Source organism: Oncorhynchus clarkii, chromosome 23, assembly GCF_045791955.1.
Source record: "Oncorhynchus clarkii lewisi isolate Uvic-CL-2024 chromosome 23, UVic_Ocla_1.0, whole genome shotgun sequence".
Taxonomy (NCBI): Eukaryota; Metazoa; Chordata; class Actinopteri; order Salmoniformes; family Salmonidae; genus Oncorhynchus; species Oncorhynchus clarkii.
The window spans coordinates 12377850-12396339 of record NC_092169.1 but is presented as its reverse complement, the minus strand read 5'-3'; the positions used below and the strand labels follow the sequence as shown (position 1 = coordinate 12396339).

General features: G+C 42.8%; 1 protein-coding gene across 1 annotated transcript in view; it reads left to right on the top strand.

The window, feature by feature from the left end:
• Positions 1-18490, top strand: part of LOC139381240 (regulating synaptic membrane exocytosis protein 1-like) — a 56588-nt gene that overhangs the window by 33963 nt on the left and 4135 nt on the right. Inside the window, exons 7-24 of the mRNA XM_071124715.1 lie at positions 684-724; positions 975-1085; positions 1239-1338; positions 1422-1545; positions 2258-2275; positions 4305-4351; positions 4642-4754; positions 5060-5190; positions 7089-7260; positions 7372-7525; positions 9377-9548; positions 9835-9939; positions 10487-10550; positions 11871-11944; positions 12899-13000; positions 13340-13417; positions 14028-14093; positions 14467-14532. Coding sequence (XP_070980816.1) covers positions 684-724; positions 975-1085; positions 1239-1338; positions 1422-1545; positions 2258-2275; positions 4305-4351; positions 4642-4754; positions 5060-5190; positions 7089-7260; positions 7372-7525; positions 9377-9548; positions 9835-9939; positions 10487-10550; positions 11871-11944; positions 12899-13000; positions 13340-13417; positions 14028-14093; positions 14467-14532 — 1738 coding nt within the window. The remainder of the gene's footprint in view (positions 1-683; positions 725-974; positions 1086-1238; positions 1339-1421; positions 1546-2257; positions 2276-4304; positions 4352-4641; positions 4755-5059; positions 5191-7088; positions 7261-7371; positions 7526-9376; positions 9549-9834; positions 9940-10486; positions 10551-11870; positions 11945-12898; positions 13001-13339; positions 13418-14027; positions 14094-14466; positions 14533-18490) is intronic.

Genomic DNA, 18490 nt, shown 5'->3' with positions numbered 1-18490 from the left:
ACAAAGCTCTCTAATGACTAATCGATCATATGAGAGAAGAAGAGGGGATTTGTCAAAACTAGTTCTAAACACACCAGCGCAGTAGCAAGCCATGTTTCCTTTTTTAGCTCGGTCCGAGATGGGTTGAGCACAGAAGGAGTGTTCAGGCATTCAAATCTTTCTCTGAGTGCGTGTGCACATACTTTCAGTTCGTAGGTGCGTCACAATGTACGTAAGGACAATGGCAGTAAGGCTGTTAATTGATTTCCCTTAACCAGACGTCCTAGTGAAAGTTTGCTCAATATTCACGAAGAGCTCAACAAACATGCATCACATGGAGACTCTTTTTCTTTCCCAATCACTAAGAGGAGTATGGGGTCAAGCCCTGGGTGATTCTGGTAAAGTGTCATGTCTCGAAACAAAATATTCAATCATCTAACGAAGGTCCAGATCTGGCTCAGCTGTGTATAGTGGCAGCTGAGCTGGTATGTGCTGTGTATACACCTTGTCTTTCCTTGCTGCAACTCCTGGCTCTGTCTTTCTCCGTGTGTGTGTGTGTGTGTGTGTGTGTGTGTGTGTGTGTGTGTGTGTGTGTGTGTGTGTGTGTGTGTGTGTGTGTGTGTGTGTGTGTGTGTGTGTGTGTGTGTGTGTGTGTCTCCTTCCATCTACTTCTACTGGTTGAGTTGATCTCATTTCTCGTGTAGGGGACTGGGAGTGCTACCCGCTGGACCCCACTGTGTGGCATGTAAGTGACTGATTATTTTTTCGTATCTATTTGAGTGAGTGAGTGAGTGAGTGAGTGTGATTGAGTGAGTGTTTGTGTCTGTCTATGTTTGTAAGTGTGTGTGAATTTCTATATAGTGTGTGCTTGTCGATCGAGAGAGAGAGAGAGAGAGAGAGAGTGAGAGAGGAACAGAGACAGAGACAGATAGAGTGGGTTAGGTATAATGTGGTTGCTCCCAGGCTGTTAGGTTGAATCAGTATATTGTTCACAGCATCCGGTGACATGGCAGCCATCCAAAGAGGGTGACCATCTAATCGGCCGAATCACCCTGAGCAAGAGGAGCGTAATGCCTAAAGAGGCCGGGGCACTGCTGGGGCTGAAGGTTAGAGATCATACCAGACACGATCACACTTTGGCTAGACTGTGGTGTGTGTGTGTGTGTGTGTGTGTGTGCGTGTGTGTGTGTGCGCGCGTGTGTCTTAAGTTTGGCCATTGTTTTACTTGACTATGTGTATGTGCACATGAATGTCTTCAGGTGGTTGGGGGAAGGGTCACAGAGGCGGGAAGACTGGGAGCCTTCATCACTGTAGTCAAGAAGGGCAGTCTGGCCGACGTTGTGGGACACCTACGAGCAGGTATGCAAAGTGTGTGTGTATGTGTGTGTAAATATGTTTGTATGTGTGTGTCGGTTTTGAAGATTGACATTGTGTATTTTCAGGGGATGAGGTTCTGCAGTGGAATGGCAAGATGTTGCCAGGAGCAACCCAGAAAGAAGTTTACAATATCATTCTCAATTCCCAAGCAGAACCCCAAGTGGAACTAGTGGTGTCCCGGCCCATTGGGTAAGTCAGGAATAAGAGACTCTTACCTTTGAGGAAAAGACACCGAACCCTAATAGATGCACTATGATTAGGGCAGCAACTCTGTGACGCTTGGTTTCAAGTGTCTTCTGTGTCTGTCTTTGGCACTGGTGAGATCATGCTTAGGTTAGCCCATTGCCCAATTTAATTTCCCACCTTTCTCTCCAAATTGTACATTCATACTTTTCCTCATAGATTTACAAGGAATGGACTGGTGTATGGAATAGGGGCCCACATGGGCACAGATGTCAGTTGAACGTCTAATTCACCCTGTCATTGGATTTAGGTTAAAAGTTGGGTGAAAAAAAGACCAAATTCCCTAACGTTGATGACTCGTTGTCAAACACAATCAGTTTTCCACATTGCTAAAAAAACTGCTTGATCCCAACATCACCATTTTTCTGGGTTGAAGTGATGTGGAAAAAACGTTGATTCAACCTGCTTTTGCCCAGTGGGTTGAAATTCAAACATCAATGCAGTGCTTTTAATTTCTTAAGGGCGAATGAACGAGTTTACACACGAGGAGAAGGGGGTGAAACAGAATTGGCCTCGTTTTAATTGGGTGTCACTCTTTACTCACTCCAATCACACACTGTACATACATTTGGTTATAATTTTGAACAGTTGTTTGTTTCTGACCTGACTTGTCTTGCTCCTTTGTAAAAAAAATATGAATTTCCAAACACTTACGAAGGTTGTATAAAGCCTATCAGTAAGTAAAGCTACAGTATTAAGACCCCCTCTCCTTCCACACAAATTTACACAAGCATCCTCATCCTCCCCCACCCTGTGACCATAGAGCTGACGAATGCCTAAATTAGTAGACTGCAATAAGGGATTATTGGTTGTAAAAATGTTTCTATATTGATTCTACTCTTTCTATATTGATCCTACTCTTTCTATATTGATCCTACTCTTTCTATATTGATCCTACTCTTTCTATATTGATCCTACTCTTTCTATATTGATCCTACTCTTTCTATATTGATTCTACTCTTTCTATATTGATCCTACTCTTTCTATATTGATTCTACTCTTTCTATATTGATCCTACTCTTTCTATATTGATCCTACTCTTTCTATATTGATCCTACTCTTTCTATATTGATCCTACTCTTTCTATATTGATTCTACTCTTTCTATATTGATCCTACTCTTTCTATATTGATTCTACTCTTTCTATATTGATTCTACTCTTTCTATATTGATCCTACTCTTTCTATATTGATCCTACTCTTTCTATATTGATTCTACTCTTTCTATATTGATTCTACTCTTTCTATATTGATTCTACTCTTTCTATATTGATTCTACTCTTTCTATATTGATCCTACTCTTTCTATATTGATCCTATTCTTTCTATGTTGATCCTACTCTTTCTATATTGATCCTAGTCTTTCTATATTGATTCTACTCTTTCTATATTGATTCTACTCTTTCTATATTGATTCTACTCTTTCTATATTGATCCTACTCTTTCTATATTGATCCTAGTCTTTCTATATTGATTCTACTCTTTCTATATTGATTCTACTCTTTCTATATTGATCCTACTCTTTCTATATTGATCCTACTCTTTCTATATTGATTCTACTCTTTCTATATTGATTCTACTCTTTCTATATTGATTCTACTCTTTCTATATTGATTCTACTCTTTCTATATTGATCCTACTCTTTCTATATTGATCCTACTCTTTCTATGTTGATCCTACTCTTTCTATATTGATCCTAGTCTTTCTATATTTATCCTACTCTTTCTATATTGATCCTAGTCTTTCTATATTGATTCTACTCTTTCTATATTGATTCTACTCTTTCTATGTTGATCCTACTCTTTCTATATTGATTCTACTCTTTCTATATTGATCCTAGTCTTTCTATATTGATTCTACTCTTTCTATATTGATCCTAGTCTTTCTATATTGATCCTACTCTTTCTATATTTATCCTACTCTTTCTATATTTATCCTACTCTTTCTATATTGATCCTACTCTTTCTATATTGATTCTACTCTTTCTATATTGATTCTACTCTTTCTATATTGATCCAACTCTTTCTATATTGATCCTACTCTTTCTATATTGATTCTACTCTTTCTATATTGATCCTACTCTTTCTATATTGATTCTACTCTTTCTATATTGATCCTAGTCTTTCTATATTGATTCTAGTCTTTCTATATTGATCCTAGTCTTTCTATATTGATCCTACTCTTTCTATATTTATCCTACTCTTTCTATATTGATCCTAGTCTTTCTATATTGATCCTACTCTTTCTATATTGATCCTACTCTTTCTATATTGATTCTACTCTTTCTATATTGATCCAACTATTTCTATATTGATTCTACTCTTTCTATATTGATTCTACTCTTTCTATATTGATCCTACTCTTTCTATATTGATCCTACTCTTTCTATATTGATCCTACTCTTTCTATATTGATCCTACTCTTTCTATATTGATCCTAGTCTTTCTATATTGATTCTACTCTTTCTATATTGATCCAACTCTTTCTATGTTGATCCTACTCTTTCTATGTTGATTCTACTCTTTCTATGTTGATCCAACTCTTTCTATGTTGATCCAACTCTTTCTATGTTGATCCTACTCTTCCCTCCTGTTTTTACCTACCAACAGTCAAGACAACACTAAATAATAGTCTCTGTATACTTGTGTTATCCTGTACTATCGGATGTTAGTGTGACTTTAACTGATATGTCTCTGATTGATTCCAGTGATATCCCAAGAATCCCAGACACATCCCACCCTCCACTAGAATCTAGTAGGTATTGCATCTGTTCTCGCTTCTCTGTCTGTTTCTCTCTCTCTTTGCTTTTCCTCTTTCTTTCTTTCTTTCTTTCTTTCTTTCTTTCTTTCTTTCTTTCTCTCTCTCTCTCCCCTTCTCTCTCTCCTTCTCTCTCTCTCTCCCTCTGTCTCTGTCTCTCTCTCTCTCTTTGCTTTTCCTCTCTCTGTCTCTCTCTCTGTCAACGCTCTCTCGCTCTTTCTTTTTGACCCTAGTTGTTAGGGGTTTAACTGGGTGAGATGTGTCTTGTCTTATTTCTGCCCTCACAGCAGGTTCCAGTTCATTCGAGTCCCAGAAGATGGAGCAGCCATCTATATCAGTCATGTCCCCCACCAGCCCCAGTGCACTAAGAGACCCACAGCTAATGCCTGGACAGCTCACAGTGAGTACACACCAACAGACATATGTGGGATTATTATGCATTGGTATATGATATGTATGTGATAGTAATCTGGCTCATAGTGATCATTTCCATGATGTGTGTGTTTATGTGCGTGTTTTCAGATATTGCCCGGACAACTTTCAGTAAGTCAATACCAAAGGATTGTCATGTCATTTATCATGAGTGCAGACATTTGGGGTTGTCTTGTATTTCTATATAGTTTGTAGCCTACGTAATATCATTTAAGATGGGTTGTTGGCTCCTAGTGATCATGCTGGGGTGTGTCTCTGTGTGTCTGTGTGCAGGTGAAGCTGTGGTATGATAAGGTGGGACACCAGCTAATAGTGAACGTGGTCCAGGCAACAGAGCTGCCTCCCCGACCGGATGGGCGACCTAGAAACCCCTACGTCAAAATGTACTTCCTGCCGGACCGCAGGTACGTCATCGTAGTATACAGTTGAAGTAGGAAGTTTACATACACCTTATCCAAATACATTTAAACTCAGTTTTTCACAATTCCTGACATTTAATCCTAGTAAAAATTCCCTGTCTTAGTTAGGTCAGTTAGGATCACCACTTATTTTAAGAATGTGAAATGCCAGAATAGTAGTAGAGAGGATTTAGTTCAGATTTGATTTCTTTCATCACATTCTCAGTGGGTCAGAAGTTTACATACACTCAATTAGTATTTGGTAGCATTGCCTTTAAATTGTTTAACTTGGGTCAAACGTTTCGAGTAGCCTTCCACAAGCTTCCCACAATAAGTTGGGTGAAATTTTGGCCCATTCCTCCTGACAGAGCTGGTCAGAGTCAGTGTCAGAGTCAGGTTTGTAGGCCTCCTTGCTCGCTCACCCTTTTTCAGTTCTGTCCACACATTTTCTATAGGATTGAGGTCAGGGCCTTTTGATGGCCACTCCAATACCTTGACTTTGTTGTCCTTAAGCCATTTTGCCACAACTTTGGAAGTATGCTTGAGGTCAATGTCTATTTGGAAGACCCATTTGCGACCAAGCTTTAATTAACTTCCTGACTGATGTCTTGAGATTTTGCTTCAATATATCCACATAATTTTCCACCCTCATGATGCCATCTATTTTGTGAAGTGCACCAGTCCCTCCTGCAGCAAAGCACCCCCACAAGATGATACTGCCACCCTGTGCTTCACAGTTGGGATGGTGTTCTTCGGCTCGCAAGCCTCCCCTTTTTCCTCCAAACATAATGATGGTCATTATGGCCAAACAGTTCTATTTTTGTTTCATCAGAGCAGAGGAGATTTCTCCGAAAAGTACGATATTTGTCCCCATGTGCAGTTGCAAACCGTGGTCTGGCTTTTTTATGGCGGTTTTGGAGCAGTGGCTGCATCCTTGCTGAGCGGCCTTTCAGGTTATATCGATATAGGACTCGTTTTACTGTGGATATAGATACTTTTGTACCTGTTTCCTCCAGCATCTTCACAAGGTCCATTGCTGTTGTTCTGGGATTGATTTGCACTTTTCACACCAAAGTACGTTCATCTCTAGGAGACAGAACGCTTTTCCTTCCTGAGCGGTATGACGGCTGCGTGGTCCCATGGTGTTTATACTTGCGTACTATTGTTTGTACAGATGAACGTGGTACCTTCAGGCATTTTGAAATTGCTCTCAAGGATGAACCAGACTTGTGGAGGTCTACAGTTTTTTTTCTGAGGTCTTGGCTGATTTCTTTTGATTTTCCCATGATGTCAAGCAAAGAGGCACTGAGCTTGAAGGTAGGCCTTGAAATACATCCACAGGTACACCTCCAACTGACTCAAATTATGTCAATTAGCCTATCAGAAGTTTCTAAAGCCATGACATAATTTTCTGGAATTTACCAAGCTGTTTAAAGGCACTGTCAACTTAGTATATGTAAACTTCTGACCCACTGGATTTGTGATACAGTGAATTATAAGTGAAATAATCTGTCTGTAAACAATTGTTGGTAAAATTACTAGTGTCATGCACAAAGTAGATGTCCTAACCAACTTGCCTAAACTATAGTTTGTTAACAATAAATTTGTGGAGAGGTTGAAAAACTAGTTTTAATGACTCCAACCTAAGTGTATGTCAACTTCCGACTTCAACTGTATCAGTTACAGACTACCACATAGAAAAACAAACAAATATGTTAACTCCTCTCTCTCTCTCTCTCTCTGTCTCTCTCTCGTTCTGTCTGTCTGTCTGTCTGTCTGTCTGTCTGTCTGTCTGTCTGTCTGTCTGTCTGTCTGTCTGTCTGTTTGTCTGTCTGTCTGTTTGTGTTTGTGTTTGTGTTTGTCTGTTTGTTTGTGTTTGTGTGTTTGTGTGTGCGCGCACTCAGTGACAAGAGCAAGAGGAGGACTAAGACAGTGAAGAAGAGCGGAGAGCCCATGTGGAACCAGACGTTTGTGTACTCCCACGTCCACCGCAGAGACTTCCGCCAACACATGCTAGAGCTGACCGTGTGGGACCAGCCTCGCCTACCTGACGAGGATAGCATGTTCATGGGCGAGGTACACACACACTTACATACACACAGATACAGACACTCAGGCAAACATTGAAGTTGATGAATTGCTTTCATTGGCCTTGTGTTTGACTGTGCTAATATTGGTTACGTTAAGATCCTGATAGAGCTCGAGACAGCCCCATTGGATGATAAGCCTCATTGGTACAATCTGCAAACCCACGACATGTCTTCCATCCCTCTGCCCCGGCCATCGCCCTACATGCCCCGCAGACACCCCCACACCGACACACCCAGCAAGAAGCTGCAGCGTAAGTCACAGACAGGTCTATGTGCGATGTGTCTTCACAATATATTTCTTTGTATTGTACAGATGTAGAATCTTAATTTGATCACACTCTTGTTGCTGAGAATATTCCTGCACCACAGGAAATGCAGATAAGCTTTGTGATTTACCTAAATTCACTGAAAACCCACACTAACACAGGGTTACATTTTAACAATATTGCACTTTTCATGTAGCCTACTTTTTGCCAGCTAGTAGCCTAACTACCGATTTTGCAACATCATGGACTAAATGTACAAATCCTGTTGCTGCAGGATTATTTGACAATATAGGTCAAATTAAGATCCTACATATGTATGTGGTCTGCTTATCCTTTTGTGTTTGTGTGTGTGTGTGTGTGTGTGTGTGTGTGTGTGTGTGTGTGTGTGTGTGTGTGTGTGTGTGTGTGTGTGTGTGTGTGTGTGTGTGTGTGTGAGTGTAACGGATGTGAAACGGCTGGCTTAGTTAGCGGTGGTGTGCGCTAAATAGCGTTTCAATCGGTGACGTCACTTGCTCTGAGACCTTGAAGTAGTAGTTCCCCTTGCTCTGCAAGGGCCGTGGTTTTTGTGGAGCGATGGGTAACGATGCTTCGAGGTGACTGTTGTTGATGTGTGCAGAGGGTCCCTGGTTCGCGCGAGGGGATGGTCTAAAGTTATACTGTTACACATAGACAGTTACAAAAAAAATATAGATTAAAATTCTCTTGGTAAATACTGTAATATGGTCTGCAGCATATCATTAGGTATTCTAAGTAAGGCAAAACCTTGGAGATCCTCCACCAGCTTCCTTGACGATGCATAGGAAAAAAACGCTAGATGTATATTGTCCTTGTTCAGCCACGACACCAAGAAACATAGGATATTACAGTTCTTCAGGTCCCGTCCATTTTGTTCTCCAGTGACTGTACGTTTGCCAATAGAACAGAGGGTGGAGGCGGTTCATTTAACCTCTGTCTTAGTCTTGTCAGGGAGCTCGCCCGTTTTGCCTCTCTTGCGCCGTCTCTTCCTCTTTCGAGTCCCGGGGATTAGGGCATGGTCACTGTTCTGATATCCAGAAGCTGTTTTCGGTCATAGGAAATGATGGCAGAAATATTATGAACCAAAAAAGTTAACTTCATAGCAAAAAAAATAAGAAAAACACACAAAATAGCAGAATTGGTCAGGAGGTCATAGCTATCCGCCACAGCGCCATCTTCCAGTTGTGTCTAAAGGTGGGTGGAGGCATGGGAATGCTGTCTTCTTACTACGAGAGACATTCCATCGACATTCTACCACTAACATGTTGTTCTGTTGTTGTCAGAACACTCAGGAAACTTCACTGCCGTATTGTCTGTGGTTGTGGGTGTGTGCGTGTGGGCATATGTGTGTGCGTGAAAGACAGAGAGAAAAAAAGAGAGCGAGAGAGAGGAAGATAGAAAGAAATTGATACCGCCACTAACCTCTCATTATTCTTCTTTGGTATAATAGCAAATCTGAGATTAAAGGGACCCACTCTCAGCTTTATGAAGCATTCCTCTCCTTTAAAGATGACAAAAAAAACACTCACATTGTCCTTAGTTATTTGCAGTGTGATTGCAGCAAGATTTTCACTGTTTCGGGATCAGGCAGGTCATTACTTCTTTATGCAAGCTGAACATTATAAGCTCACAGGAGGAGGTTGTTTGGTAAAGCAGGAACACTGTGTATCCTTGGGTTCAACTGGAATGAGTAGTTTGTATCAGTATTGTCATATTAGAGCTGAGGGCTAAAATTGTGCCAGCTTGGGACAGTACAGTATGTATGTTTTGCTTTTATGAACAATGCTTCTCTCCCCCTGTGGCTGTGTGTGTGTTGTGTAGCAGCCGAAAGAGGCTCGCGGGAGAGGGAGAGGCAGCAGAGGGTTCCCCACGCCACCACTCTGGAGGTGCCGGAGCAGCAGAGGACACCCCAGCATCGCTCTCGATCTGTCTCCCCTCACAGAGAGGAACAGGGCAGAGGCCGATCACGACCCACCAACGTCCCCACCCAGAGGTGAGGGGAGTGGAAAGGACAGGGGGAGATGGGGTGTTGATGAAGAGAGCGGGTTGAGGAGAGCACTTCAGGGACAAGTTTGTGTTTCGGCCTTTGTGACCCAGAATAAGTAATGCTGCCAATATTGCTCTTACTGTCACTGGCAACACAGCCAACACATACACTGTTACCACAGCTAAAAGGCTTTTTCTCTATCCCCCCCCCCCCCCACCACCACCTCTTCTCTCTTTTGCACTCTCTCCCTCTTCCTCATCTCCATATCTTTCTCAACCCTCATCTGTGTCAGGAGTTTGGATGATGAGATCCACCATAGTAGGAGGTCTAGTTCTCCCACCAGCTACTACGACTCTGCCGGAGGACACTACCAGGAGCAGGACTATGTAGATGACAGGTGTGTGTGTGTGTGTGTCCGTGTGTGTACAATCGGGTGGCCCTGGTTTATTTTTCCCTTTTGTCTTTTCCAGTTCAAAAGGTCCTTTAGTTGTATTTCTTCCTTTGTCTTCTGCTCTCTTCCTTTCTGTGATTCAGCACAACGAATAGTCAGGATTATGTTTGGATATGGCTGCTCACGTGTTTGTTGTTCTCAGTTGTTTGCTGATTAAGACTCTCAGAACAATGAAGTTATAGCCATGAGACAAAAGTTTAGTAAGAGTTATAAGGCATCGTAGCATCTCTTGCTGTCATATGTGTACCTGTCGGAGTAGGTAGACGTTGCCCATAACCACTGATACGGGGTCAGATTTGTTCATCCCCTGTAATGGTTAGGGTTAGAATATGGGATAGAATCATCTGATCCTAGATCTGTGGTTAGGGGCAACTTCTACCTGTCCCATTGTTCTCCGCTGGCTCAGCTTTGTATCTATGTTCTTTCTCTGTCCTCCGGTTTGGCTTCCGTTGTTTATTTCCTCATGTGTCATCCATCCCCATGGTAACCACAGTGAGGTCATCTTGATCCACCAATCAATGCGGGGCAAAAGTGCAGAGTGCCTACACACTAAAAGGTAAACAGGAGTCAGGACATGTATTATTATTTGTGTTAGGTATGATCATAATCCTCATTCTCAGCGTCCTTATGACGCTTCATCTTAAGTGGTCCTTGTCTTATTCCATTGATTTTGGAGCTGCATATAGATGTGTGGAGATTTCTTACATGACTTCACCCTTGATCTAAATGCTTCTTCTTCTGTCATAATGTGTGCGAGAGAGCAATTGACATGCGATTTCAGTGTGTCCATCCTATCCCATGTGACAGTGACACAACACACACCCGATCAGACGTCAACACTGGGACTGTCCACCGCTGACCGCACATAGCCTCTGCTGACCCTGGCCAATGCCCGAGGGTCAGCTAGTTATTCAGAGTTAGCGTCATGTAGCTACAGTGATCCGTTCATGGTTGTAATAATGTGCCTCGAGCACTAGAGGGCACTTTTTGACACTAGTTCAGTGCATTACCAGATCCATGATATTGGACAAAGGTGCAATACTGTCCCAGTGAGCCCACCCATAGAGGTAAGTGGCAAAGCCTGGCTGGTACATGGCTGGAAGAGACTGGCAAAGGCTGGCATACATGCTTCCACATGGCTGGCATGCTGCTCTCCTGTCTTTCTTTAGCAGTACTTTGGGAATTGTATTTCCATTCTGTTAATCCATCTTCCTTCTTCCCCTTTTTCTATCTCCATCTCCTGCATGCACACACACATCACACCTCAGGAGGTCTCCTAGACAGTGGTGTAAAGTACTTCATTAAAAATACTTTAATGTACTACTTAAGTCATTGTTTTGGGTATCTGTACTTCACTATTTATATTCTTGACAACTTTTACTTTTACTTCACTACATTTCTATAGAAATTGTACTCGAATTTTTACTCCATACATTTTCCCTGACACCCACAAGTACTCGTTACAATTTGAATGCTTAGCAGGACAGGAAAATGGTCCAATTCATGCACTAATCAAGAGAACATCTCTGGTCATCCCTGCTGCCTCTAATCTGGCGGATTCACGGACCAGCGAAACCCAAATCCTTCGTTTGGAAATTACGTCTGAGTGTTGGGATGTTCCCCTGGTTATCCGAAATTAAAATGATTTGCTTAATATAAGGAATTTGAAAGGATTTACACTTTTACTTTTGATACTTAAGTGTATTTGAGCAATTACATTTAATTTTGATGCATATGTATATTTAAAACCAAATTCTTTTAGACTTTTACTCAAGTAGTATTTTACTTGGTGACTTTCAACTTTTTCTTGAGTCATTTTCTATTAAGGTATCTTTACTTTTACTCAAGTATGACAATTGGGTACTTCTTCCACCACTGCCTCTAGACACAGTAACACTCTCCCCGCTAAGATGCCTCTCTTAGTCAACAGCATCCACAAGGACATTTACAGGTATGTGGAAGAAGAGAGTGAGGCTGTGTTGGAAAGTCGTTCCCCTCCAAACTTTCTACCCCGTCTCTCCCCCCATGTACACACACAATTATCTTGTAAGTTAGTGTTGTTGTGGTACGTTATACTTTTGTAGTTTGATATTCAGGAGGTAATATCACTTGACTTCATACCAATGTTGCAGTACAGATACTGTATCCTGGTCTTACTGATCTTAATCATCTTACTGATATCCTTGGATGAATTCTATCAATTCACTTGGAGCCGGTACTGAAAGTAGTCCAATATGCACTTCCATGAACAGTTGTTGCAATCTTGCCCATGGGAGTATTGTCCACAGTTGTAGGCTACCAGACACATCCTTACCCGCTCTTGGCCTTCGTTTGTTTGTTAATTTGATTTTTGTTGTGTTTTAATAACATGCTTTTGTTTCGATTTTTTTTTAATTGTCTTGTGTGAAGTTCCACGCTGCCTGCATGTCTAAAGACTAGCTCAATGGTGCGCTCCAGTGTTGTCACGGCAACGCACCGCTCTTTCACACAACGAGTTCTCAGGTTTACAGACAAGATCACCATTAGGTATGGTACACACACGCAGACACAGACACAGACACAGACACAGACACAGACACACACACACACACACACACACACACACACATACACACACACAGAGAGACTGACAGACAGACAGACCTTTAGCCCTCATACCATGGTCAAGGACTCTTCTGAGAACCGGAGAACAGGTCTCTGAGACAACCTGACTATCTGACAACATCTTGCATTGCCGTGACTGTAGTCGATCACCTAATCACTCGAAACCAGGTTCAGACTAGCATGTCCTTTATGATTTGGGTATCTAACATTTCTTTCTTTTCCATTTTTCTCTTCTTTTTTCTGCATCTCCTCCTGTCCTGTTTTCTCCTCTCCTGCATTGGATGGCATGTTATTGGGCTAGTGATCTACAGCCTTCTCTTGACAGGGTTAAGACTAGGAGCGCTAGCACCAACTGTCTGAACCCAGAAAGGAACCATAGTGTTCCTTCACCAGAGCCCAACAGGTACCAGCCCACTGACTTGTACTCTGCACTCCACCTCCTACACTCTTTTAGTGTGTGTGTGTGTGTGTGTGTGTGTGTGTGTGTGTGTGTGCGTGTGCGTGTGCGTGTGCGTGTGCGTGTGTGTGTGTGTGGTGGGGGAGGGGGGGTGGGTCTCATGGAGTGAGTGTTTGTACATAGCTACTTTATGAGAGGACATAAAGGGAGGGTCCCTTTTTTGTGATAGCAGCCTTAAACTGGGACTCAGACATATGATAGACCCATGAACACGATAAAGCCCCTATGAGAGTGCAGGTGATCATGTGTTTCTCTGTGTGTCCACTGGGGTGCTGCGGGTCTCAGCTGCTCCCAGTCTCTGCCCCGCAGACGCCCCGCCAGCCCCAGGATTCTAATCCAACACGCCTCCCCAGAAGACGACAGGTACCCCCTTCCCATCCGGCCCCATCCCCCCTGTTAGCAGCTGACCCCAACCTTAACCCCCACACCTGTACTAAACCCCAACACACAGTGAAATAGCTAGCTAACCTCTAACCCTAAATGTATCCCAATCAATAATTTTGTTCAATGGGACTCAGGGTCTTTTGGCGTAGATTCTGGTGGCTCTAATTTGTTCTTTAGAATCACTGTGGCTTGTAGTTTGGATTCTAGAATGTAACAGTCTATAGGCTGTGTTCTACAATCTAGTTTGTGTTCTAGCATTCTTCCGTGTAAACGTTGTGTTCTAAAATCCTTGCAGCCTCTCTCTTCTCATGAAGAATGGCTGTGCTGTTTTGCTTTTCGCTTGTGGAGTTGTAGTCTATGAATTGAGGGATTTCAGAAGCTTTTGTCTGTTTATTGCATGCCAACTGAGCTTTTCTCATTATCACTGTTTGTCTTTCATATTCATAACAAAAGACACATCATTCAGGATTCAAAGTTGAGTTTAAATCTATGTAAGTCACAAGTGGTGTGTTTGTGTCTGTCTGTGTACGTGTGTCTGTGTTTCTCGTCATGTCAACCCATCACCTTCATGTCTGTGGTGTGTATGAAGCAGATGGATGATGGAGCGTCTAGTTCCTAGACAAGAGACAGTAAACCACCTCAGTGCAAAGAAGAGGTACACACACACACACACACACACAGACACACACACACACACACACACACACACACACACACACACACACACACACACACACACACACACACACACACACACAGTACTTGTTCAAGGAATGCATGAGAGTGTGATGCTTCTTCATGATCTTTGTTCCATATTCCATTGTTGTGTATTTACAACACCGAGGCAGCTACATCAAATCCATATCTCAGCTGGCTTCTGTAGAGCATAAGGCTGTCCGATTCATTACGAATAGAGAATCAGACTTCTCTCACTTACCCCAGCTGTTTACCCCTCTCCCATACTCCATTCATATATTCATCCCTCCATCCGATTCTTTCTGTTTTCCACTCATCCCCCAATTTCCCAGGCAAACTCGGACCCTGGACTCATCAACCTGTCACACTCTAGGAAAGAAGCTCCCTGGCAGAGACAGGTAAGGTGGCCAACCATAACATATACCCAGATTTTTGTGTTTCAACATCATCACTTCCGGCCCAATCCTTAAACTTTCCTAAAAATCTCCCATTCACACCAGTACAGGATTAAAGTGAAAGCTTGAGTTGAGCATGTGAATCTCATTGTGGGTTTCATCCTGACATCATAGACTGTCCCATCTCATGAGTTCCCAGAGTAGGATGAAGTTCACCATAGACATCTAAGATCAGTTTTCCCCCATAACAATTTAGGTTTGCGGGTAAACTGATCCTAGAGTGGGGGTCTACCTCTTTTCTGTTCACCAGTTCATCCACTGTACCACTATTTAAACTTTGATTTGGTATCTATTACTTTTAAGAGTGTGCCTGTACTGTACTGCAGTGGTGAGCATCAGGGGTTGAAACCAATTTATTTTCCTAATCATTTCATCCAGAACAGAAACTCTGAACCGGTTTGAACCTAAATAAGTTACAGTCCTTTCTGTTCCTTTTTAAACCTCTTAAATATATATATTTTTTAATTTAGCTCGACATTAAATGACTTCACCAATGAATAGAGCAGCTTGCTATGGAGCAGGCAAACTAGGTACATGCATTGGACAGACAAGTGTAGTGTTGGGTGTAACATTGTTTTTCCTGGTGAGGATAATGCCGGGCATCTTGTTTTTATGACATGCATTATCTGAATTAGGCCCACAGATTTATACCTACGGAAGAGTGGCTTATATGAAGGAACTTTAAATGTCTTTGAACTTCAATGGATTGACTTAACTAGTGTTGGACCAGAGCTAGACCTTGATCATGACTCTCCGTTTTACATTACATTACACTGAATGGTGCCTAGAGTTTTCGAGAGCGAGACCAGAGCTACCTAATAATCTCGCTAGACAACAAGCTTGTGTGTGCAGAGCAGCACCAGTTATTAAAGCAAAAACACGGCTTACCTTTTTGTAGTTAATGACTCCAATGTGAAACTATAGTATTCTTAACTAGCATCTTATTGTTCTCTAATTTGCATAGGCGCTTTGTTGCATTTTTTTTGTGTGGGGGGATTGTTAACTGGTTCCCATGCTTTTCAATAATTCTGGTAGAGAATAGATCGCCTTTGCTCTCGGGTCTGGTTCGGTTCCTTGAAAAATGTCATTATTTTACGGTTTTTGGTTCACTTCCCTGAACCAGTTCCAACCCCAATTCAACAGCTCAGACACAAGACTTATGTGGCAGGGTCTGCAGACAATCACAGACTACAACGGGAAAACCAGCCACGTCGCGGACGCCGATATCTTGCTTCCGGACAAGCTAAACACGTACTTTGCCCGCTTTGAGGATAACACAATGCCACCGACACGGCCCTCTACCAAAGACTGTGAGCGCTCCATCTCCGTGGCCGACGCGAGTAAGACATTTAAGCGTGTTAAACCTCCCAAGGTTTCCGGCCCAGACGGCATCCATAGTCGCGTCCTCAGAGCATGCGCAGACCAGCTAGTAGGAGTGTTTTCGGACATATTCAATCTCTCCCTATCCCAGTCTGCTTCAAGATGTCCACCATTGTTCCTGTACCCTGTACTGAACGCAAAGGTAACTGAACTAAATGACTATCGCCCTGTAGCACTCATGAAGTGCTTTGAGAGGCTAGTTAAGGATCATATCACCTCTACCTTACCTGACACCATAGACCCACTTCAATTTGCTTACCACCTTGATAGGTGCAAAGATGATGCAATTGCCATTGCACTGCACACTGCCCTATCCCACCTGGACAAGAGGAAAATGTATGTAAGAATGCTGTTCATTGACTATAGCTCAGCATTCAACAACATAGTACCTCTAAGCTCATCAGTAAGCTCGGTGCCCTGGGTCTGAACCCCGCCTTGTGCCACTGGGTCCTGGACTTCCTGACGGGCCGCCCCCAGGGGGTGAAGGTAGGAAACAACACCTCCACTTCGCTGATCCTCAACCCAGCGGCCCTACAAGTGTGCGTGCTTAGCACCCTCTTGTACTCCCTTTTCACCCATGACTGCGTGGCCACGCACGCCTCCAACTCAATCATCAAGTTTGCAGACGACACAACAGTAATAGGCCTGATTACCAAAAATGACGAGACAGCCTACAGGGAGGTGAGGGCCCTGGCAGGAAAATAACCTCTAACTCAACGTCAACAAAAGGAGCTGATAGTGGACTTCAGGAAACACCAGAGGGAGCTTGCCCCTATCCACATCGACGGGTCCGCAGTGGAGAAGGTGGAATGCTTGAAATTCATTGGCGTACACATCACTGACGATCTGAAATGGTCCACCCGCACAGACAGTGTGGTGGAGAAGGCGCAACAGTGCATATATATATACTGTACTTTATTCTACTGTATTTTAGTCAAAGCCACTCCGACATTACTCAATCTAATATTGAAATATTCCTTAATTCCATTATTTTACTTTTAGATTTGTTGTGAACCGTTTTTAGATACTACTGTTCTGTTGAAGCTAGGAACACAAGCACTTCGCTGCACCTGCAATAACATCTGCTGAAGATGTGTGTGTGACCAATAACATTTGATTTGATTTGAACCCATGGTTAGCATGGTGAAGCTGACGTTAGCATGAGAGCATGGGCCAGGATTCACTGATATGTTTTTACGTGTCTATACGGATTTCAACATGTTTGACAATGTTTTTTTTTTCATGTTTTCCATCCTTTCCTTCCTTTGCTTTTCTTTTTGTCTCTATTCTTTTATTTCCTTTTTGCATGCTGCTTTGCGCTGTGCGACGGTGTGCACACAGTGTGTATGGTGTGTGTGTGGGGGTCCCAAGAATAAGCCCACCTCCATCTTGAGGGCATCCCGAGGACGGTCCCCTCCCCTGCGGCCACTCGGTAAGGGGAACCTCCGGGGTTCCCGGGCTCACCCCAACAAACAGGTGCTGACCTCTGACCCCTCACATCTGACCCCCTGGAGGAGTGGTCTGAGAGAGTGAGAGAGTGAGAGAGAGAGAGAGAGAGAGAGAGCTGTTACCTTCCTCCTCTGTGATCCCACTGCCTTTAATGCAGACACACTATTTATTTGACGTTGTACTCCAGCGCTGTGCCAATGTGTGGTGGGTTGTGTGTGTAAGTGTATGTGTCGCGTGTGTTTATACAATGGGTGGGTCTAATCCTGAATGCTGATTTGTGTCTATTCCACAAGTTACCACCGGCTAAATCTATGTTGTTAAAATGCCTATTTACTCTGTTCCATCTGACTGCACAATCCACTGTCTAATCTGCCCAGCCAGGCTATTTATAAAAGTATCTTGACGTTAACTCACATTTCTTTTAGACTAACATTTCGTTTTCAACAGCGGAGATTTGTACAACCATTGCTGTTTGTCTCTCCGAATATTTACAACATGTTTCAATATTCAAATTCGATCTCCAGCTGTCCCATAGTAATGAACGAGTCGAGACGAGACAGACAGGCAGCGTTTCTCAGCCAGTCGAAATCATGTTTATGGATATATACAAAGAAATATCACTTGAAAACTACGTGCAGCTATTTGGCAGTCTTTCCAGCTTCAGTTGAAGTGATTGCGTTAGCTGTGGTCTTGGTTAGGTCCTTTGAACATCAGTGTCCTGACGAGAGAGCACATTTTCAATGTCAGGCGAAATCACACCTCATTAACTCATTGTAATGGATGTCTCCAAATAAATGTCACTAGAGAACATCTTAGACAAACGGAAATGCAGCTGCTTTGTTGTTCTTGCTGTTTGTCGTGACTGTAAGTTAGCTGTCGTTGGCTAGCTAGCTAGCAAGGGATAACAACTGCCAGTCAGTATGGCAGTAGAACATTTAGATCGGGCCACGTCCATAAAAACAGAACAAAAAGACTGAACGACAGGGTCGCGGCTCTGGCAACAGAACTGCTAGAACGTACGACCAGCCGGCTTGGGTAGAACCCTAGATTTGTGTCGGGACTATATCTTCTG